Source organism: Kwoniella shivajii, chromosome 3 (assembly GCF_035658355.1).
Source record: "Kwoniella shivajii chromosome 3, complete sequence".
Lineage (NCBI taxonomy): Eukaryota > Fungi > Basidiomycota > Tremellomycetes > Tremellales > Cryptococcaceae > Kwoniella > Kwoniella shivajii.
In genome coordinates this window covers 73,257-92,830 of record NC_085910.1, presented here as the reverse complement: position 1 = coordinate 92,830, position 19,574 = coordinate 73,257, and the positions used below count along the sequence as shown (strand labels likewise).

General features: G+C 43.8%; 10 protein-coding genes across 10 annotated transcripts; 1 reads left to right on the top strand and 9 right to left on the bottom strand.

Moving 5' to 3' along the window:
• Positions 1 to 77: 77 nt before the first annotated feature.
• IL334_002262 (uncharacterized protein) lies at positions 78 to 1,570 on the bottom strand (the record flags this gene model as incomplete). Its single annotated transcript, XM_062934008.1, has 6 exons — positions 78 to 174; positions 387 to 545; positions 669 to 731; positions 808 to 947; positions 1,052 to 1,199; positions 1,326 to 1,570. 6 exons carry the CDS (start codon positions 1,568 to 1,570, stop codon positions 78 to 80), a joined length of 852 nt encoding a protein of 283 aa, XP_062790059.1.
• Positions 1,571 to 2,028: 458 nt separating this feature from the next.
• IL334_002261 (uncharacterized protein) lies at positions 2,029 to 4,161 on the bottom strand (the record flags this gene model as incomplete). The annotated part of the gene is made up of 12 exons (XM_062934007.1): positions 2,029 to 2,170; positions 2,231 to 2,557; positions 2,627 to 2,659; positions 2,719 to 2,768; positions 2,824 to 3,133; positions 3,194 to 3,257; positions 3,307 to 3,438; positions 3,495 to 3,516; positions 3,572 to 3,666; positions 3,733 to 3,754; positions 3,817 to 3,876; positions 3,940 to 4,161. 12 exons carry the CDS (start codon positions 4,159 to 4,161, stop codon positions 2,029 to 2,031), a joined length of 1,479 nt encoding a protein of 492 aa, XP_062790058.1.
• A 363-nt stretch (positions 4,162 to 4,524) lies between these two features.
• On the bottom strand, positions 4,525 to 5,856 carry IL334_002260 (uncharacterized protein; the record flags this gene model as incomplete). Its single annotated transcript, XM_062934006.1, has 4 exons — positions 4,525 to 4,940; positions 5,018 to 5,263; positions 5,364 to 5,705; positions 5,796 to 5,856. The coding sequence occupies 4 exons, from the start codon at positions 5,854 to 5,856 to the stop codon at positions 4,525 to 4,527; spliced, it is 1,065 nt and encodes a 354-aa protein (XP_062790057.1).
• A 1,194-nt stretch (positions 5,857 to 7,050) lies between these two features.
• IL334_002259 (uncharacterized protein) lies at positions 7,051 to 7,933 on the bottom strand (the record flags this gene model as incomplete). Its single annotated transcript, XM_062934005.1, has 3 exons — positions 7,051 to 7,622; positions 7,710 to 7,852; positions 7,911 to 7,933. 3 exons carry the CDS (start codon positions 7,931 to 7,933, stop codon positions 7,051 to 7,053), a joined length of 738 nt encoding a protein of 245 aa, XP_062790056.1.
• Positions 7,934 to 8,455: 522 nt separating this feature from the next.
• Positions 8,456 to 10,070, bottom strand: IL334_002258 (uncharacterized protein; the record flags this gene model as incomplete). The annotated part of the gene is made up of 4 exons (XM_062934004.1): positions 8,456 to 8,946; positions 9,020 to 9,376; positions 9,523 to 9,852; positions 9,935 to 10,070. The coding sequence occupies 4 exons, from the start codon at positions 10,068 to 10,070 to the stop codon at positions 8,456 to 8,458; spliced, it is 1,314 nt and encodes a 437-aa protein (XP_062790055.1).
• A 483-nt stretch (positions 10,071 to 10,553) lies between these two features.
• IL334_002257 (uncharacterized protein) lies at positions 10,554 to 12,512 on the bottom strand (the record flags this gene model as incomplete). Its single annotated transcript, XM_062934003.1, has 10 exons — positions 10,554 to 10,583; positions 10,683 to 10,848; positions 10,949 to 11,164; positions 11,273 to 11,505; positions 11,605 to 11,679; positions 11,744 to 11,822; positions 11,895 to 12,019; positions 12,135 to 12,218; positions 12,290 to 12,314; positions 12,370 to 12,512. 10 exons carry the CDS (start codon positions 12,510 to 12,512, stop codon positions 10,554 to 10,556), a joined length of 1,176 nt encoding a protein of 391 aa, XP_062790054.1.
• Positions 12,513 to 12,922: 410 nt separating this feature from the next.
• On the top strand, positions 12,923 to 14,117 carry IL334_002256 (uncharacterized protein; the record flags this gene model as incomplete). Its single annotated transcript, XM_062934002.1, has 8 exons — positions 12,923 to 12,995; positions 13,080 to 13,170; positions 13,236 to 13,249; positions 13,318 to 13,330; positions 13,391 to 13,542; positions 13,620 to 13,653; positions 13,759 to 13,904; positions 14,068 to 14,117. The coding sequence occupies 8 exons, from the start codon at positions 12,923 to 12,925 to the stop codon at positions 14,115 to 14,117; spliced, it is 573 nt and encodes a 190-aa protein (XP_062790053.1).
• Positions 14,118 to 14,480: 363 nt separating this feature from the next.
• On the bottom strand, positions 14,481 to 15,051 carry IL334_002255 (uncharacterized protein; the record flags this gene model as incomplete). Its single annotated transcript, XM_062934001.1, has 2 exons — positions 14,481 to 14,835; positions 14,909 to 15,051. 2 exons carry the CDS (start codon positions 15,049 to 15,051, stop codon positions 14,481 to 14,483), a joined length of 498 nt encoding a protein of 165 aa, XP_062790052.1.
• Positions 15,052 to 15,429: 378 nt separating this feature from the next.
• IL334_002254 (uncharacterized protein) lies at positions 15,430 to 16,237 on the bottom strand (the record flags this gene model as incomplete). Its single annotated transcript, XM_062934000.1, has 2 exons — positions 15,430 to 16,015; positions 16,098 to 16,237. 2 exons carry the CDS (start codon positions 16,235 to 16,237, stop codon positions 15,430 to 15,432), a joined length of 726 nt encoding a protein of 241 aa, XP_062790051.1.
• Positions 16,238 to 17,328: 1,091 nt separating this feature from the next.
• Positions 17,329 to 19,390, bottom strand: IL334_002253 (uncharacterized protein; the record flags this gene model as incomplete). Its single annotated transcript, XM_062933999.1, has 7 exons — positions 17,329 to 17,395; positions 17,472 to 17,814; positions 17,915 to 18,059; positions 18,148 to 18,396; positions 18,452 to 18,606; positions 18,663 to 18,999; positions 19,088 to 19,390. 7 exons carry the CDS (start codon positions 19,388 to 19,390, stop codon positions 17,329 to 17,331), a joined length of 1,599 nt encoding a protein of 532 aa, XP_062790050.1.
• Positions 19,391 to 19,574: the final 184 nt, after the last annotated feature.

Genomic DNA, 19,574 nt, shown 5'->3' with positions numbered 1-19,574 from the left:
GCTTTGTGTCTCCCGGAGTTCAGCACTATTTCAAGATGGAACAATCCACATCACAGCAACTTCCAGCTCTGATTCTTTCATGATTGGAGTTTAACATCTAGCTCGCTCAACGAAGCGATTTGATTCTTCATACCAGCTTGAAGGAATGATATATCCCTTCCTGCCATGACGTATCTGTTTGCCATCATCAGCATTTTGGTGTACTTTCTTTGATCAACCTGTGAGATATGTGCCAAAATAAATTCTGAGACATAGTCTCATTCGATGGGAGGGATGGAATGGTAATCTGCATCTGAATATGATTGTCAGGGAGTACGACGATTGTGAGAGTGAGAGAGTGAGTGAGTGAGTGAGTGAGTGAGTGAGTGAAAGATCATTTGACATACCTTACATTGTTATATTTCATCACTATCTCTTCTATTTTATGTGGAAAAGGTTCTAATCCACCTAATCCAACGTATATCCCAGCTTCTTCAGCTGCCTCCACGATCTTGGTTATAGCAGACATGAATATCGGATTATCATATTCCTGTGGACAATCAAGTCTAAAGAATAAGAATCCAAACAAGACAATACATAAGTTACGAGATAGATCAGTTAGCCTGTTAGCCAAAAGAGACATTGTTTCTTTTTTTTTTCTTTTGGTGTGGTAGATTGAAAAGACGTACTCTACTGATAAATCCGCACATCCAATTAACAGACAATCTATTCCTTGCATACCCGCTATTTCCCTTTGTCATTACGAGGTTAAAACGGTTGTCAGTTCAGCAGAGCACGACTGACGACGTTGTGAGACTGAATACGTACTTGATATTGTCAATACCTTGGACAGTCTCGATCATAGGTATAACCATAATCTCTTCATTGGCAACATTAGCTAAAACTCTTGGATTTATACCTGTCGTGTATTGAGTTTGAGGCGTCACCATCGTTATTGATCTTTTACCCTATTATCCATGATCAGTGATCATCAGTCTATATACTTTGTCTATATTGGCAAGACAAGACTGGCGTACTATGAGGAAAGTGAAGTGAAGTGAAGATAACTTACGATGGGAGGGAATTTGCTTGACTCAACGCATATTTTAGCTTCTTCCTTGTTATTCACATGAGGTACAATAACACATTGAGCGCCTGAATCCAATACTCTTGAAATCCATTCGGGAGAACAGGTAGGAACGACTACTATAGGTGAAATTCTATTAAATCATCAATAATTAACAAAATGGTAATCTTCCAGTCGTTCCTAATACTCGTTCGTTTCCCCTTTACTCATCCCTTGAAATAGGAGATACAGCAGAGACATAAAAGGAATGCGTACGTACCCCACGTTCAAACAGCTGGTAGATATATAACTCATGGTTTCTATATTTATAGCAGTATGTTCGACATTCATTAATAATCCTTGATATCCTGCTCGTTTAGCGACTAATGGCATTTCTACTGAAAGAGCCATCCGAAGTCCGAATGAAGATGCTAAATGTCCAGATAACATTGTCTGTTTGACCAAATTAGGTCGGACAGCTTCTCTGGCTAAAGCCATTTGAACTGGATCATCAATGGTAGTCATATCGAGTGCGCTTTCAGATAGATTCCGGAAAATGAGGTATCAGATGATGATAATCCCTATGCCTGTGGTGCACGATTATCTCTGGAAACCAGATTGATATCAAGGTAAGATCGTGGTCTCAGACGTATATCTTCACACTATCATTTGACATTTGCGCCATAGCTATTCATTGTCATATCCAGCCAGTCAGCATCGATAGACAGTAAGTCAGAACCGCTCTTATCTGAGCGCCGGCGTGGTTAACTCCGTTCTGTTGAGCTCATCTTATCGGATCTAGCCGAGCGACGCAGTCGCCAGAAGATGTTTGATTCTCTTCAAGCCCTTAACTTTCAATGGATACATCCGAGTTGGGTGATATGTACAAAGAATGCATGAACTCATCTATCTTTATAATAACTCTTGGGTCATTATCAAGTATTTGCACACAATGGGTCCCACCAATTCATCCATTCCAAACTCTATTCACCTGTTCGACCATGCATTTCTACATCACCGCTATCTTTTCCGCCTATCACTTGAAACACAGCAGAATGAGCGAATTTAGCCCAGAGTTTGACAATTCCCCTACCATCTTCTTGCCAAGGAAATCTAGCCGTATCACTGAGCACAACAAAGTCTTCAGTCACCGGAGTTCCTTAAGATGGGTGAAAGTGGGCTTACCGACAGATCAACATAGCATGACTATTGAACGCCCAAGGAAACCACGCAACCACCCTTTGAGCATGAGGCATTGCGTGGTTTAGATTACGTATCATCAACTTTTGGGCTGGGGTGAGGAGTAGAGGTGTCTTCGAGCTGTGTTCAACAGGATCCGAGAGCGGCGGTGTCGATATCCCATCAATAGATGTATCAGGTCGTATGGATGATGAAAGGCTATCGCTAATCTCCCGAGCGGTAGATTGGATTGTTTCCGTCAGGTAAGCTGATGAAGGGACAAGGAGAGGTTGTCTTTCAATTGTGTCGCGATGTGTACGGATTCTCCGGCGTCTTTGAGAGTCACAAAAAGTAGCGTCAGAATATGCCCGATTGACCTTGGGCAGAGTGAAGATAGCTTACGAGTGGAAATTTTGAAAAGTTATGGCTCCGGTCCTGATGAAGATATCAGCTGAAGAGCATGTCATATATTTGCATGTTTGAGTTTCGCTCACAGAAAGACCAAGACGAATGGCAGGAGCAAGGGAAATATCAAGAACAACATCTGCACGATGGGTATCGTCAGCATGTTCCGTTCATGCATTTTCGGAATGACTCACATAGTTCAAGGGCCAGGGAAACGCCATGAAAGGTGGTGGTAATGGTTGCCTTCTTCTACCTTTCCATTCTGTTGCTACTCTACTTATTGGATTTTTGATGATCTTTATCTTTATTTCAACTTCTTCACCGTCATCTTCGATTTCTCTACTATGATCTACGGGAAGATCATCTGGATCTGGTATTTCTATTTTCCGATACGATTTGATTATATGGTGAGCATCTGTATCGACTTCGACAGTCGATAGATCGATGAAAGGATCAGAAGCAGAAATTGATGCTGTAGGGTAAGGAACAGTATTATCTTGACAACTAAAGTATGGGGATCAGCAGAATGAAAAATACGCCAGTGCATATGGTAAAGTAACATACCCGTTGGCAACGATCATGATCTTGGGGAACAGTCGAAGAGCCTCGACAAAGACGTGATCTTCCCCTGACAGTCAGCGACAGTACTTGCGAAATGAACTATTGTGCTAGTTTACCTGGATCAGCCATGAATTCCAATAACCCTCTTCCACCCCACTCGGGTTCTTCATCCATGCAGTATATTTGTCTTCCACTTCGACTGAACAACTGACGCCCGACAGCATGAACGACAGTATTTGTCAGAGTACCTGCTTTTACCGTTAGCCTAGATCATGGTTTTATAGTAAGCTTGGTCTTGACTTGCCATATTTCAGTACGCCGAGATGCTGCGTGATAGGTGTATTAACAGAAGTATCAAGATCAAGTGAGTGGAGGACTTACAGGAGTGGCTGCTGTAGAGAATGATATGGGTTTGTGACGGGAGAAGAAAGATGGTTGTCTGGCATGTAGAACACCGATCAGGTATCGTGATATAACTAAATGGATGATGAATGGTGTCAGTGTTCAGTATTGATCAGTATCTCGTGAGAATCAAGACATACGTCCACCAAGAGAATATCCCATCTACGTCATCTTGTCAGCGAAACCCAGTTTCATAGAGAAGGTCTATCTATGGTCTAACTCACCACACTGAATCCGACCACATCTTTCCCTTCATCTTCTAACCTTTCAATCTCGTTGTCGACCTAAATCGAATCCTGCAATCAGCTTCTTCCTGTTTAAAAGTGCAAGAGGGCTACAGTACTCACTTCTTCTACTATTCTCAAAGCACAAAGATCGATTCCATCCCATGTTCTTGGCCCTTTGATGCCCTCAGGAAGATACACCACTGTCTCTATAGATTGTTTGCGTGAGCTTGACGCCGGTGCATCAGGAGAAGAAAGCGCGAGAAGTTCTTGTTTCACCGCTGCAAGATTGAGTGTGGATCCGTAAAGACCATGTATGAGCACGATCAAGTGGACAGACTGCATCTGGGTAGTATGATTATCGATGAGCTTGCGTTGAAGTGATCACGATGTTCCGTGGAATGAAGATGAGAAACGTTAAAAAGTAGAGGAATGACAGGAAGCGTACAAAGTGGAGGTGACGTCTTCGTTATGGATTTCTTCGGCAAACATAACAAAGGGACAATGCCCGTCGGGCGAGAATTCATCGTGTAAACTGGGATAATAACTTCTACTTCAACTGGGTAGATCATGCATATTCTCACCACTAACGACATCTGATCAGCACCGTGAATGAGAATCTTTTACGAGATTCGGTCCACAAGCGATTCGATTGAGTAACAACTTCTGAATCGAGTTGGCACTTGTGAGAAAAGGTGATAATTAATTCTACATCATGCGCGATACCTCATTCAGAACTGACTCGTCCCAATCCACTACCACGCCCTCGTCCATGCCTTCGGTGTCAGCCCATGAAGGACCTTGAATTGTCATAGCGGCTGAAGTCTGAGTGTCATCCGTGTCTCTTCGGCTGTAATTTGACATTCCCAACTCTTCTGTCATCTCAGTGTGGTTTGTTAAAGTAGCTCGAGTGTCCGATTGCTTTGCCTCGCCTAACCAAAGGACATACTCTTTCAACCCATCCACAAGCTGTGGTTTCCATTTCTTCACAATCCCGTAAGTTTCAGGAACGTTCTTGTCAAGCCATTCATCAACAGATCCCAAATTATCTATCTTTTCCAAAGGGAACTCTTCTAGATCAATACATTCCTTGGCCCAATCAAGAAGTTGACTTCCCAACTCATCTGCAATGCACATAACATCATCACTATGATGGAACGCACGAAGGATTATTTGATGTTGATACGAGATGTAGACTTACGCATTCCGTATTCCTTATTCACGAATTCCTCTTTGAACTTGCTCATCTCTGCACATCGTCCAGCCCACGGACCGTACGTTTCTCGGAAATACTCGATTCCTGCTTCTGCAGCCTCTGCATTGACCTTGAAATATCGGTCGAATGGTATATCCCAGGATCGTAACGTTCCACGAGGGTCACTCCAATCAACCTCTAAGCCACTCTCGACTTGGGTGTCCATTTTGTTTGTAGCTCTGTCGCCATCACCTAGTACACAACAACTCAGCGAGGATCGCAATGTCGTCATCGTCGCATCCACAATCAGAATCCACCTGTTTTATTTTACATAATCTGAGCGTATACTTACGAAAACCATGTATGAACCTCTCTTTCTTTTGCAAAGTGTTCAACTGGCTATTGTCTTTCCAGGTAAGTGTCTGCGATTGTTGATGAGAGGAGCCTTGCGTAGTTGGGACATTTGAACGTGTTCCCTTTCGCCTCTTAGCAAATTCCACGGCGTACTCAAGACCCGTGTAGACCAGTCGGGATGGCTGTGGCTTATTAAGTTCTTCTTTCCACCAACTTGACGTTCCTGGATCCCTGTCGAGCAGGTGTCGCTCTAACGACTCTACCGATGAATATTCGGAATTACCCGGATGCGGTCTGATCCTGAACTTCAAGGCCTCGAGTTCAGCTTCAGCGTCCTCATCTGGGCAGACACAGTAAGCAGTCAATCACGTCACTTAAGTCAGAGTCGAGTTCTGTGTTCAGCCCATGCCGTGTCAGAGATAGGACGCACCAACACCACAAAAGTCTTCCCGTTTTTCTTCCCATTCTTGGCCTAAAAGTTCAGGAGGCATGTTGTGTATGTGTAATCCAAACGATGAAAGTCGTTCAGCAGGTAATATGTGAACTGATTTACTTGGGGGTTAGTTCAGAGCAAGTCCCGTTGTCAGCTTTTATATTGCCATTCGTTTTCGATCGAGTCGAGTTGATGAGCTGAAATTCGAACTCCGACGTAATTCAGAGTTGAGTATCTTGATATCCTTTCACAACATTTCCCCTACGTTCTCCAACAATACCCGTTGATGAGTAGTGACTGAGAAGAAAGGCTACACTATACTTGCTCATAAAGGAAGATGATGCTGTGCAAGATTCCTCCTTTGGCCCTTTGTGAGACCCTAGACACAGTCTGAAGACCTAGACCGGATCATGAAGAAGTTTGAGAGTCTTCTGGTTTGGACAAAGGTGGTAACGTTTGTAAATGTTTGCAGGTTTTCCATATGCTTGATCGGCTATCATGATCGTGAATAAGCAGCTACACGTAGTAGATTATGCAAAAAGGTAAAATATTCGATCTGCGCCATCCGGATTGAGCCTGCTTTATCGACTAGCACGCTACGATCATGTCTCTTCATGACACATACGTGGCTTGAAGCATATAGGTAACTCTTCTCTTTCGTTAACTCTTTCAATAATCTGAATCCAACGCATTCTGATTTTCAATACAAAGTAAATCCCATCGAAAGAAATCCTCACCAAGAGCCAGGCAATCAACTCTACAGTGTTCACTTGCTTTGTCTGATATAAATATTCGAATTGTTCCATGACGCATGGTATCCTCACATGTCTTCGTTGATACATGGTTATAGACAGTTCGCCAAACAATGAGAAGGACGATGCCCGCCGGGCGAGGAATTCAGCCTATAAAGTAGAATGTACGCTGAGTGTATAACTCGGCAGCGCATTAAAGCAAATCGATAGAACTCAGCAAAAATCTGAGCAATCAATTTGTTGCAGTCACAGTCAGAGTGGTGGATTGAAGCCACTATTGAACCGAAAGCGGAGTGTACTCTGAGACGACAATTGCAGCTCCAAGTGTAGCAATAATGGATTCGTAGGCTTTTCAACGATCCGCCATCCATCACATGCATTCAGAGACAATCTTATAAGTTATAATCCATGAACGTTTCGCTATGGACCAGAGCACGCCGTTAGAAGGTATTGAGATTCGCGTCTGATTTCGATCCGGCATAAATGGGTAAATGCTCTTATCACGGGCTAGCAGGGCGACGGAGATTAGGGAAGAGGTTTTTGTTTAAGTGTCTCAGCTCTTCTTCCGACATAACTGTAGGCTTCCACTCGTCCCCATCTTCCGATCCGTTCCCACCCAATCCTCTCCCTTCTGGGGAGTAACTCGACATCACTAAATCTGTTTCGGTTTCCGGGTCATCTCTCACTTGATTGTCTCCTTGTGACGATTCTGCTAAGTTGAGCAGCCTTTCTTCTTCAGATGACTGGGAAGGTATGTCGGTCGTCTCGTGCAAATCACTCAACTCAGTCTGTTGTTGGTGAGACGAGCCTCGCTCGGTTGTTTCTCCTCGTCGTGACTGCTTCCATGCCTTGGCATATGCCGCACCATATTGGAGACCTGAGATGGCATGCGCGAACGATTCGGTATCATTGAGTTTTGCAGGCCACCATTTTGTGCTACAATACATATGGGTTTTCAGTGATTCAAATGACGTGGGATCCATAGTTCCTATCGCATTCGGGTCATTCTCATGCTTTATTGCATATTTAATGGTAGTTTTCATATTCTCGAGGGTGCGAGAAGCCTGTTCTCCTGTGTGAACAACATCAATCGTTCGATCCAACCCGATAGGACTTCAACCTCCTTTCAAGAGTGTGGTCTCATTAGTGCTAGACTCACCAGTGGATTGGAAATATTGTAGGAAATCATCTTTCTTCACTTCGCTTTCATCGTCCGTTCTGAGTGCAGCAGGCATGGCACTTATTGCGTACAGGAACCAGACTCGTATGTAATTCTTGATGGTCGATGTGAAAATTAATCTACTGATATGGACGAGAAAGCTCGAGAACAAGTCGTCTCATTACAGTCTTTATACCTTACGATTCTTCGTCGATTGGCTCCATTTGATACGCTGTGATTCAATTCTGACGCGGCTGGAAGTCATATATCTTGATGATCCTTCGACCGCAGCGAGTCTACTTCATAGCTTTGGAACACCGCCCGCCGAAGAGCAATGTCCGTGAAAAAAGGATTGTCATATATGCTTATCAAGCAAGATAAGGCTGTGCGAAATTGCTCATTTCGCCCTTTGTTAACTTGAAGACAGAATCCGAAGGCCCAGACCGGATCATGAAGAAGTTGCAGGGCCTTCTATTTCAGAACAGAGGTAGTTAGGGTTATAAATCAGTGGAGGTATTTCGGATGCTTGATTCGCTATCAGGATCTTAAGTACATGTTATGATCGTGCATAGGCAGCTAATCGAAGTGATATATCCCGAAAGTACAAATCTCAATCAGCGGAATCCGGACCAATCCTGCATATGAATCAATACGAATGCGAGTATGTCATTTCAAGACAGCGCATGGGTCTTGTATCATCCATCGAGTATACATCGCGAAAAGATGGCTCTTGTATGAATACTTAATCAAAAATCAGCAGCGGGGACGGGTCGGAATTCAGCAAAGAGAAGATTGCTCAGTTGTGATATCATCACGTCCGAAAAATCATCCAGGTTTGACTCTTCCCATTCTACCTCCACGTCTTCTGTATCTTTGTTAACGGCCTCTGAAGGACCTTGAATCGTCATAGCAGGTGAAGGTTGACATTCACCCGTGTCACTTGGGCTGTAGTCGAACATCACCAAGTCTGTGGGTTCTTCCTCGTGATCTGTGATTTCAGAATTCTCTGTTGATATAGCTTGACTTTCAAGTTGTTTTTTCTGCCCTAACCAATGGATGTACTCCTTCAAATCATCGAATAATGGTGATTTCTCAGTTTTCACAGTCCCATAAATTGAAGGAACGTTACTCATAAGCCACGTATCAACGGATTCCGTATCTTCTATCTCTCTTACAGGAAACTCTTCAAGCCCAATATATCCCTCGATTACGTCCAGGAATTTACTTCCCATTTCGTCTGTAGCGCGTTCGAACATTACAATCACTAAGATTGATAGCACAAAGCATTGGTAGAACGAATATAAACTTACCCAATCCCGCATCTTTACCTACGAATCTCTTTCTGAATTCTGTCATCTTTTGATGTTGTCCAGCCCACATTCCTGCTTCCTGACCGGTCAAGCCACTCGCAGTAGGAGTAGCTGCCGTGACCAACACCGCAGAATTGGGATGAGTTCCCCTTTGGAGCTTCTGTGATTGAGCGTATATATCTAGGAGGAATTCAATTCCTGACTGTGTCGCCGCTGGGTTGAGTGTCTGACATTGGTCAATTGGGAAGCTGCAACATTCTGCTAACTCAGAGATGTTTTCCGGATCAAGGGGTTCCATGGTGTTTGAGCGAGTTAAAACTTGTTTCTCCATATTTTGCATCCACTGCTTTCCATCACCTTTGTTTGTTGAAAGTGAAATGCACGATCAGCCAAATTCAGAATCGCCTTTCATGGAGGTTTACGCCTGGGAACAACCACAGTGATTACAACATTCGCCCTTCTTCGCCAGTTCTGATATGGAAAAGAATCGGCTCTGTACTCACGAAAGGCTTCAACGAAGTATGCTCGCTTGTCCAGAGAGGTCATTTCACCGAGAGTCTGTGGAACGGTTGCCTCGTCACCTTGTTGAGATGTACCTTCTACATTAGATTTGCGCTTTTCCGCCTCGCACCATTCAGCCAACGCCACACCGTATTTAATACCTGAAACGACTTGAGGGGATGGAACTCCTTGATTGAGTCTTTGTTTCCACCAGTCTGACCCGTTGAGCATTAGATGTGACTGAAGTGCGCCCACCGTTGCGTAAATCTCATCGGTCGGTCTCAATTTGATGGCAGCTGCTAAGCTGTTAAGCATGTTCGGTGAATCTCCTTCTACGTGGACACAATCAATCATCTTAATTAAACGCATTCTGACTTTCGCTCCAGATTGTTGTTCATCATGGAACATACTTACCTAGCGTCAGGAAATCAGCTCTACTTTCTTCACTTGCATTGTCTAATATGATTGTACGACCTCTTGGAGCTATTTTCCTACCCACGGTATATCTGTTTCCGCTGAAGCTGGTTGTATTGTGTGAGGGTGAATACATTGTTCTGAGTGTGGTTGGATGAAAGCTAAATACGGTAAGTCTGGTGAGCAGAGTCTTATACACCTTGTAATTTGTATTAGATCTGGTGGACTTCGATGATCTGAAGTGCAGATTCTGACGTGATTGGAAGTTACTTGTTTTGATGTCCTTTCATTGTAGTAGGGAGTCTGCATCATAGCTTTTAACCGACTCCCGCCAATGGCCAATTTCCGTGAAGAAAGAACTGTCATGCATGCTTATCAAGGTAGCTGTTGCTGTGCATGATTTCGCAAGGGTCTTCTGGCAAGGCGAAGATTGGATTCGAAGGCCCAGGCCGGGTCAATGAGAAGGCATCATGTAGAAAACCACACAAATCATCAAGTTATTCGTAGCCATAAGTAGCAATTACCTTTGTTGTACGATTTCGACGAAAGCAAAGCGGGGAAACACCAATTTGCATGCAAACTAATCACCTACAGTAGATCCTTACATACTTTTTTGGAATTATTTATCTTCGTATTTCTCAAGTCTCACCTATGAACCACGTACACCATTAGCTCGTGCGCATCCTGTGTTTTGGTACTCGGAAGATATGATTGGATTCATCCATATGTAAATGCACAGTGAACTTACTCTTCCTGCAAATGGTTTCAAACCTGCTGCTATTCTTTGACCACCTACTAAAGCTGTCCAATCCATCAAATCACCGCCGTGAGCACGAGCTGATAACATGTGTTGTTGAGCTACATCCATCACTGGCATTGGTACGTTATGATCTTCAGCGAGCTGTCGAATGTTTCTATGTACCGCATTTGAGGTAAGCATCAAGTCAATATCGATCGGGAGTATCACGGTGGCGGTCGTGGAAGTGAAGTGGCAATGAAAAAAGGAATACGTACCTAGCATCGGTGATTCCACCACCCAGATTGAATCCACCTTCACTATTGAATTTGTTTTTGGTGATTCTGTCTGAATATCTAATTAACGCAGGTGATTTATGTTGTTCTTTGATTAATTCTACTAATTTATCAGATCCTACACCTGATTGATCACACAACGTGAAACATTCAGCTAAGAGTTCGATGAATCCTAATTCTAATGCGTTTCCTACTAGTCTGTGGGAGCGAAGAGAGAAAAGAAGTTAGCCAGATGTCACAAACGAAGAGAGCCGGGCTAATGGAGTACGCCAGTGGGATTTCTCTATGAAATCGTAATTTACTCACTTGAAGCTCATAGCTCGTTCAACATTACTGCCTAAATCCATCACTTTTCTACCTATGGCAGGAACGAGAGCATGTGCTGCATGTTTCTTGGCGAAATAGTCACCAGAAATAGCCAAGATCAAATCTGCAGTTTCCGCTGCTTTTGGTACACCGAATACGGGACATGATAGGAATACACGATGAGGTGACGAACGCGCTTGAATTTCAAGTTTACCAGCTGTTGTAGGGTAAATCTAGTGTGTTTGAACGAAAATGTAAGCCAGATTATCTCAAGTAAACCGGACCATCAATTCAGTTGATCATGGAGAGAAGGAGAGAAATGGTTTACTGACAGTACTGGTATCCACGAAGATGGTGGTTCTCCCCCTTCCACCTGGAACGATTCCATCTCCTGTACCTTTTTGTGTCTATCACATCGGTTGAATCAGCTCAACGAACTCTCTTGAAGCAATTGTTTCGCGGCATTCTTACCTCTTGACCCTGGAATAACTGTTCATAGACAGCTTCTACAGCTTCATCCCCTGCGAGAGAAGTGATTACCATATCGGCGCTGTTGACAACATCACCCCGAGAATGGCAGAGTCAGTACTGCTTTCTGTAAGTAGCAAGCTATCCAACTTACGTTCTTCCAATCTCTTCAAGATCGTTCACTACCGTATAAGCGCTTTCCGGAACGTTATGATCTTCGGCATATTTCAAGAACTTGTGTACTCCATCTTCTTTCCTATTGTATACCATAAGAGGTGGCTGAAGTAATGCTGAATCAGTGCTCGTTCGAGGTGGGAAGCAAATAGGTTACTTGTATACATAGTGCACAAGAGATAAAGAATGGATCGTGGGGATATGGAGTCGATACACTCACTTGTCCATCACTCGTCAGATGTTTAGCCAAGTTGGATGCCATTCTTTTACCCATTTCACCTAAACCGACGAAGGCAAGTTGGTCCTATTTAGAAACGCAACGTATCATATCAGCTGCGATACCTCCTACTCGATTAGCCAGATCAGTTGACATACATGTGCGGGCGTAGGTGTCGATGGTCTAGATGATTCAACATCAGCACACTTCTGAAGTAATAGGGTATTTTGTTGCTCACCTTGAGAATGGGATGGGTTCAGCGGGAGTCGCGGTCCCACTTGGAGGTTCATATGTTCCTCCATGTGTTTCAATCGGATCTCCAATTGCTTCGACTGGTGGTGTCACTGGGTTTTGGTTGAAATGAGCTCTCAATCCTGACATGTTGACGACTGTTGTGCTTGATGTTCAAAGCAACGAATACTCTTGATGTCGAGATGAGATATGTCTTTTAGCGGATCTCAATGAAAATAATTCTCATCTCAAAAGGGATGTCGCGATGACGTTGTATATTGTTACTACTCGTACTACTCGCTTAGGGGAACTCAGCAACTGCCGCGCCTAACCCCTGATTATAAGATTGGTTAATGAACATAACCCCTGTACAGTCCACGTGCATGTCACGTGCTGACTATTTGACCTCAGGGGAGTTGCCCCGCACTGCTACTATTGATGATGATGATGAAGATGAAGATGAAATGAATGATAACGAGAGAAGGAGAGTTGTAGAGACGTGTAAAAGACAAGCTACTATCCTACTCACCCTCTGAAACAAGGTCACTAGTAGTATAAATATGAGCGCACCCAACAGAGCCGCACCACCACCTCCTCCACCAGGAGAAGACGGAGAACAAGGTGCATCAGCCAGTACGTTACAATCATTTTCAATTCAGGTGTCAAATACCTGGTTCCATTACTGACGAGTCTGTGCGCTCATGATTTGACAATTAGACGAAAGATTGCTAGCAGCTGCTAAGCACGATAATGAGGATATGTTAGAAGATGCCCTGGCTGAAGTAGAAGATGTCAATTACGTTGATGGGTGAGCTGCCGCATTCACCTTTATCACCATCACGGACGAAGTAGCTCATATGACTGTACTTTCAGATTAGGTAACACAGGTAAGCTAGGTGCTATTCCCCATATTTGGCCTACCGAAGCTGATCTTATTTCACTTCGCTCTCATCAGCACTACATTACGCGTAGGTACAATCCTTTCCAACCATCCTTAGGCGATATGTGCTGATCACAGATGTATATAGTGTCATTCACGCATCGACCTCTATCCTCGAACCGTTACTGGAGCATGAAACATGCGATGTAGATTTAAGAAATAGATTACAAGGTGATACTCCATTACATATAGCTGTGAGGAATAAATGGGAAGATCACGAGGGTTTGCGATTATTTCTAGGTGAGAAAGCGTAACGTCAAGCTGCGTGATATGTCCATTTTGCAACAAAAGCTGATGTACGTGATGGTGATGGTCAGTCGGACATTTGTTAGAAGCAGGAGCGGACACGAAGTAAGTTGCATCCCTCGGTTCGACGGGATAGGACCCTCAATTTATCCACTGCTCAATGTCTGTGACAAGGGATGATCGCTGACGCAAATCGTGTAACAACTCAAGGATGAAAAACCGATACCACCAACGTCCTATAGATCTTTTACCTCCGCCTGGATCGGATCCAGAATCAGATGATGAAAAAATCAGAGCTGCGATCAGAAGGACAGAAGCAGAGGAAATGGTAGCTGATAAAGGTGATGTGGTAGATGGTGAGTCCGAGACGAATTACCGCTTCACATCTATGTCTACTCAAAGAGATGGATGAACAAGGCAATGTCTTGGCAATCTTTGAAAGAGAAAGCAGGATTTTCTGCTCAGAACTTCATTATCGCGAATACTCTGCTGACTATACCTTGTGGATACCTTCTACAGAAGACGACGATTTTGTCGATCCAAATGATATAGCTTCGGACTCTGATTGATTCATGTACACGTATTTACACGTATCGTATTTACAGGAAGGTTTTTACTCTACGTCGACATCCCATGTTCATTCACCTTCTAGCCAGATCTGCTGTGGATTGTCTTTGCGCGATTCCACGGTTTGACTGGCCGGATCACTTTAAGAAAAGCATGATAAGTATGAACTTTATGGATAACAGAGTAGTCAGTATAGGGGAGTGACGAACCGGACTTAGCATATGGAGGAATTGGGCGCCAATAATTTTCCAATTACCTTGACGGCCCGATGTGTTATGCGCTTGTAAGTAAGCCCAAACCCAAGTACTAGGTAGCTCTTGAATACTACTCATTGGCCAGTCGTACTGTATGTACGCCAAAAGTCCTTACATTTTCAAATCTTCCGTTGCAGCTGAACTTGCTAAAGAATAGATGATTTTGAAAGCGGTAAGAACGTCTTCATACTCTGCCGCTAACTCAAACAACTCATAAGCGTGCTGGGCACTGAAAAGGCTGATCGGTCGAATAGCTTTCAACATCCTTAATGCCGCTTTGGGAGTATCGAATTCACGACAGAGTGAGATAGCTTCTTTGGAGATGTCCCATTGATCTGCTTCCAACTTGACGGACCCATCATGAACTGCTGAGAGATAAAGATAGAGAGCTCGTGATTCTGATCCAATGTTGAGGTGATCGTTGCTTTCGGGATTACAAACCAAACACATATCACGGAAGACGGAGCTTTGCCCAACAGTACATCTCGTCAGCGAATTCCAACTCCTGAAAGCTCGGACAACGAATAGGACCTGCTCACCTAGAAGCTTGAAGCTTGATAGGGTCCACTCGAAAAGCGACGTTATCCGGACTGAGAATGATGAAATTGTTCGAAGCAGATTTGAATATTTCGTGATAGTTGTACGATTTACCGCTTTTATCGGTATACGAGGAAAGTGCCATATTGACTGGAGAGAGAATGAATGCTGACATTCAGGTCTAATCGCTCGAAAGAAGATGGCAACGTAAGGAAGAGAAAGGAAAGAAAAGGAGAAGAAAAGGAATGATTGGAGGATAACCGATTTGATGGCAAGTTAATTATCATGGAAAAGACGCACGGACCCACTCATTTTGCTCACGTCAGCTCTCATTCATGATCACCCAAATTTGATTAAATGTAGATGGATCATGGTTCTCATGGAGCTGCGAGTATACGCATAGATGGTGTTACAGAAATAAATAGTATTTCATTACTGCTTGTCCATGATCATTACCCCCTAATTCGAGCCACTTACTGTTTAAGGGAAACTTGTCGAAGAAAGGCATTTACTATGCTCAATCTCACGTCAGCTTTGTTTCAAGAGGATTGCCGCGGTAGAAGGTCTGTAATTCATGCCATGTTAGAACACCTACTGGAAGTAAGTACTCCAAGAACTTTATTGCAATATCATTCCAGTAGTCTCTTGTTCTGATGCGAGCTGTAGTCTGCTGATGAGCTTGCATGTAAGCCCAAACCCATGAACTTGGTAGAACGTCCATGTAAGACCGTTCCCAGTTGTTCGGCCGCCAAAAAGCATCCCCGCCATTGAGACGAGTATCTTGGTAGAGGCCTATCGTTTGGATGATCCTGCAGGCTGTCAAAACGTCGTCGAATCTTGCTGAAAACTTGAAAAGGGAATAACCATGTTTGTGTCCAAGCTTTCCGATGGGGGAGAGCGTTTTCAGCATCTTAGGACCGGTATGAAGTGTGTCGTAAAGGAAACAGAGCTCGATTGCCTCGGCGAATGTGTCGTATTCATTATTGAGGTAGTCCAGCGGGCGATCACCAAGAGCAGTGAGATAGAGGGCTAATGCGGCAGCTGGATGATCAAGATGAATGACGTTGTCATCGGATTTGCAAGTAGAGAACATGGAACGAAAGACGGGACTGCACTCACATATAGCAAGAGTAAGCCTCCAATAACCCACAAGTGCTGGTGGACAGATGGTAAAGAATGGTTGGTACCTACCTCGAGTGTTCCAGGAGACTTTTTTGGACTTTAATGGCGAGATCATCAGAAGTAATGATGACGAGATCACCGCTTTCATCTTTGTATTCGTCATAATACTTATATTCTTTCCCGTCGTTATCGGTATAGGCAGTCAACATGTTGAGTAATGACTTATCGAATGAGATGTTGCAAGTATTGCGGTATATAGTGATACTGGTGTTTGGGGGTGTAGACGGATTGAGATGAAGAAGGGGAAAAGAAACGACTGATGAGGAGAGCTCTTTATATGATATATCAAAATGAGTGTCAAAGCACAACGTATCGTGTTCAGGGATGCAATGAATATACTGTACATTAAATCGTTCATTTGATTTGATGGGGGCGCAATCAATGAACTGATGGTTGGCAAGGAAAAAACACACGCTGATGAAACGCATACGTGTTAATAGAGAATAGAGAACAAGAACAACAACATCATCGTCTTCAGGCTCACTATAGTCCAAGTTAAGGATGAGGATGTGAAGACCGTCATCCCAGAATGACTGAGTATTGATGAAGGAATCGATACGAATCGAGTCCCGTTTCTTTCTTGTTCTCTGAGGTCTGTGCGTGACATTACTCTCATATTTTTCGGTATTCAAGGGATACCTCCAATAATTCTTCGTTTCGAAAATCAGGCTCATAGCACGAAAGATTGGATGAGGAATAAGAGGTTGGATATCTTGATCAGACAATCCACCAACATCCAAATTTGGATGAAGTCCCGCACCAGTCATCCCTACTGCACGGATGTGGCGGTTAAGCTCAAGAAGGATTGCACAGCGAGAGTGAGTATAATTCTGACGTCCTGGTCCTCTATGCATGCGTGGGACTCTGCAAGCTAAGAGTGTCAGACATCTTTTCAGAGAAGAAGATGATCCTTGGAGCTGGGAATTTATCGCTTATTTGAAATCCATCCATCTACGACTACAGCGCATTTCTCACTCCGTGGGTGTAGGAGAATATTCAGCTGGTTGATTTGTCTTGTTCACATTTATGAAGCTTGAGCGAGTTAGGTCGATACATACGATGGTGATAATTTCGATCCGTCAACTTTCGCGAACGCAAGGACAGTGAAGTGCGGGTGTCAGTGACGACCATGATGTATCATGATCATATGCATACTTGTGCATTGGCTGGGCATGCCAACCACCTAAGATACAAAGTTTTGCGCTCCGAGACATTATTGTACTTTGTTCAAGGTCAACTTTTATCTTCCAACCAAACGATATTCCAAATATCTCAAGGGAGGGTAAACGATAGCGGTTGCAGCAGCACTATTAATAATTATTTCTCAGTTTGTGAAAGAGACATATATGAAACCTTGATTGGCTTCCGAGAAGTACTACTCACCTCAATTCAAAACCTAAATCACCTCCATATTCTCCAAACAATGCTCCGATAGGACCGATATACCAAACTTGAGCCATACCAACTACCGCCATCCCGACTCCACAACAGCATGCAAAAATACCAGCAGCTCCAATAGGTAACCGTCTCCAATCATCATATGCAGTCAAGTCATAACCCCTAGCAGGACCAGAAGAGTTCTCGCCCTGTTTATGGAACCAGTACCTGAAGATGTAATGTTCTTCCAAAACGACAATCACGAAGAAAGCTATCCAGTATCCTAAAATAGCCAAGAAGTTCGATAGGATCGCAGAGAAGTGTTCTCGTCCAGCAACAGCCGCGACAGCTAAGTTCAATATTTGTCAGCAGAGTATCACAGAGAGGTCATATGGATATAAGGTAGAGGAATTACCAAGGAAATGAATGTCTTGAACCATGATACGTACTGTAGATAACGAAGACCAAGATAGTCCAAAGAGCTCTGGGTATCTTCTGAAATGCAGGTAATAAGGTTTGACAGGATAGAGCAGCGGAATATGTATTGGGAATACAGTTCGATATGATGCTGAAAGAGAAGATGACAAGGATGAACTGCGAAAATAGTTAGCAAAAGCCCATACGGGCTTACAGAACAACTGGAGCCAAGTAGCAGACGACGAGGCAAAACAAGACAACTCACCTTGCCGCCACCGCCCCAAGGCTCAAAGACCGCGCTGAGCACTCCTCCAGCATCACCAGCTTCAAAGGCTTCAGCGTAGTAGGGAACGGTCATTAAAGCCGCGCTGAGTGTTTCAACGAACAAGAGTGGGACCATCAATCCGAACCACGTCAAAAGGAATACTTTCCATGGCTTGATATCTGATGGAAGTCGACAGTTGAAGTCCGCAGCTATCGGAGCCCAGCCAGACGCAGAAGAGAAGACAATTCCCTTTAAACACTCGGTGATTAGCCAAACAATTTCGAGGTTGAGTCAGAGAACTTACACCGAAAGATAAGAAGTCCCCAGCATAAGCCTTTCCGGTATCCTGCGATGCCTGCTGAGCACCCATATCGAAACCTTTGTGACCAGCTAATCCCCACATACAGCAGTAGAAAATAAACAACAGGATCCAGGCGTATCGTTCCCAATAATGCATCGCTATACGCTACTTGTAAGTGTTATATCCCATGAAACTGACACATAAAGAAACTGACCTTCATATCCAACAAAGCACAGCACGAGTGCTAAAACACCGACAATGACAATCGATGCTTCCAAAGGCAATTTTCCATCAGACACATTGGTCAAAGTCTGTCCACCTAAGATAACCGCGGTGACACTGAATCCAAGTTGAGTAAGAATATTGAGGAACGAGAAGATCGTAGCGCCAACATATCCAACAGAATATCTAGTAATGACCATTGTACGGAGACCTGTTTTGGGACCGAGAGTTGCGATGAATGCAGTACAAGCAGCACCAAGGGCAGTGAACGTGACGATAGCAGCAACGGCGGAGTGGAAGGTGAGAGTGTAGTAAGCTTGAGCCAACAACTGAGAGAATAGTGAATCAACATTGTATCTCGTCGGGTAACGAAGTCCGAGCAGTTCGAACACAGTTCGAACACAGTAAAACACTCACACCTATCGGGATCGTTGAGACTACCATATTCACAGACCACCATAAAAGCAACAACCCAATGGTATGTTTCCCATCCCTCTCATCTTCAGGAACCCTCTCTATGCCTCTCGCTTCCACACCCTTATTGAATAGTCCACCAAGCTTTCGGAAGATCGGATTACGATGAGCGACTTCTTCTTCTCCGAGAGCGACTTCCACATCGGTAGGACGAGCATTATAATTGACTTCGTTTCTGCTAGGGTCAATCGAGTAATTCGCCTTGTCCTCCCAGTCGGAGCTCAATGCTGCCGATTTGTGCTCCATTTCAGTATGGTATGAGATACAAGACGTGGTGAGTGGAAGTAAAAATTGGAAATATGCATTGGTGATATCTTATTATGCTTGCTTTACACTCAAAAAGGGACATTCGGTTGATGGCCAAGAAAAATAACAGACTCTCCATCTGACAGTGTTCCCTCGTGATAAGAGATGCAAACCCGCGTGGGAT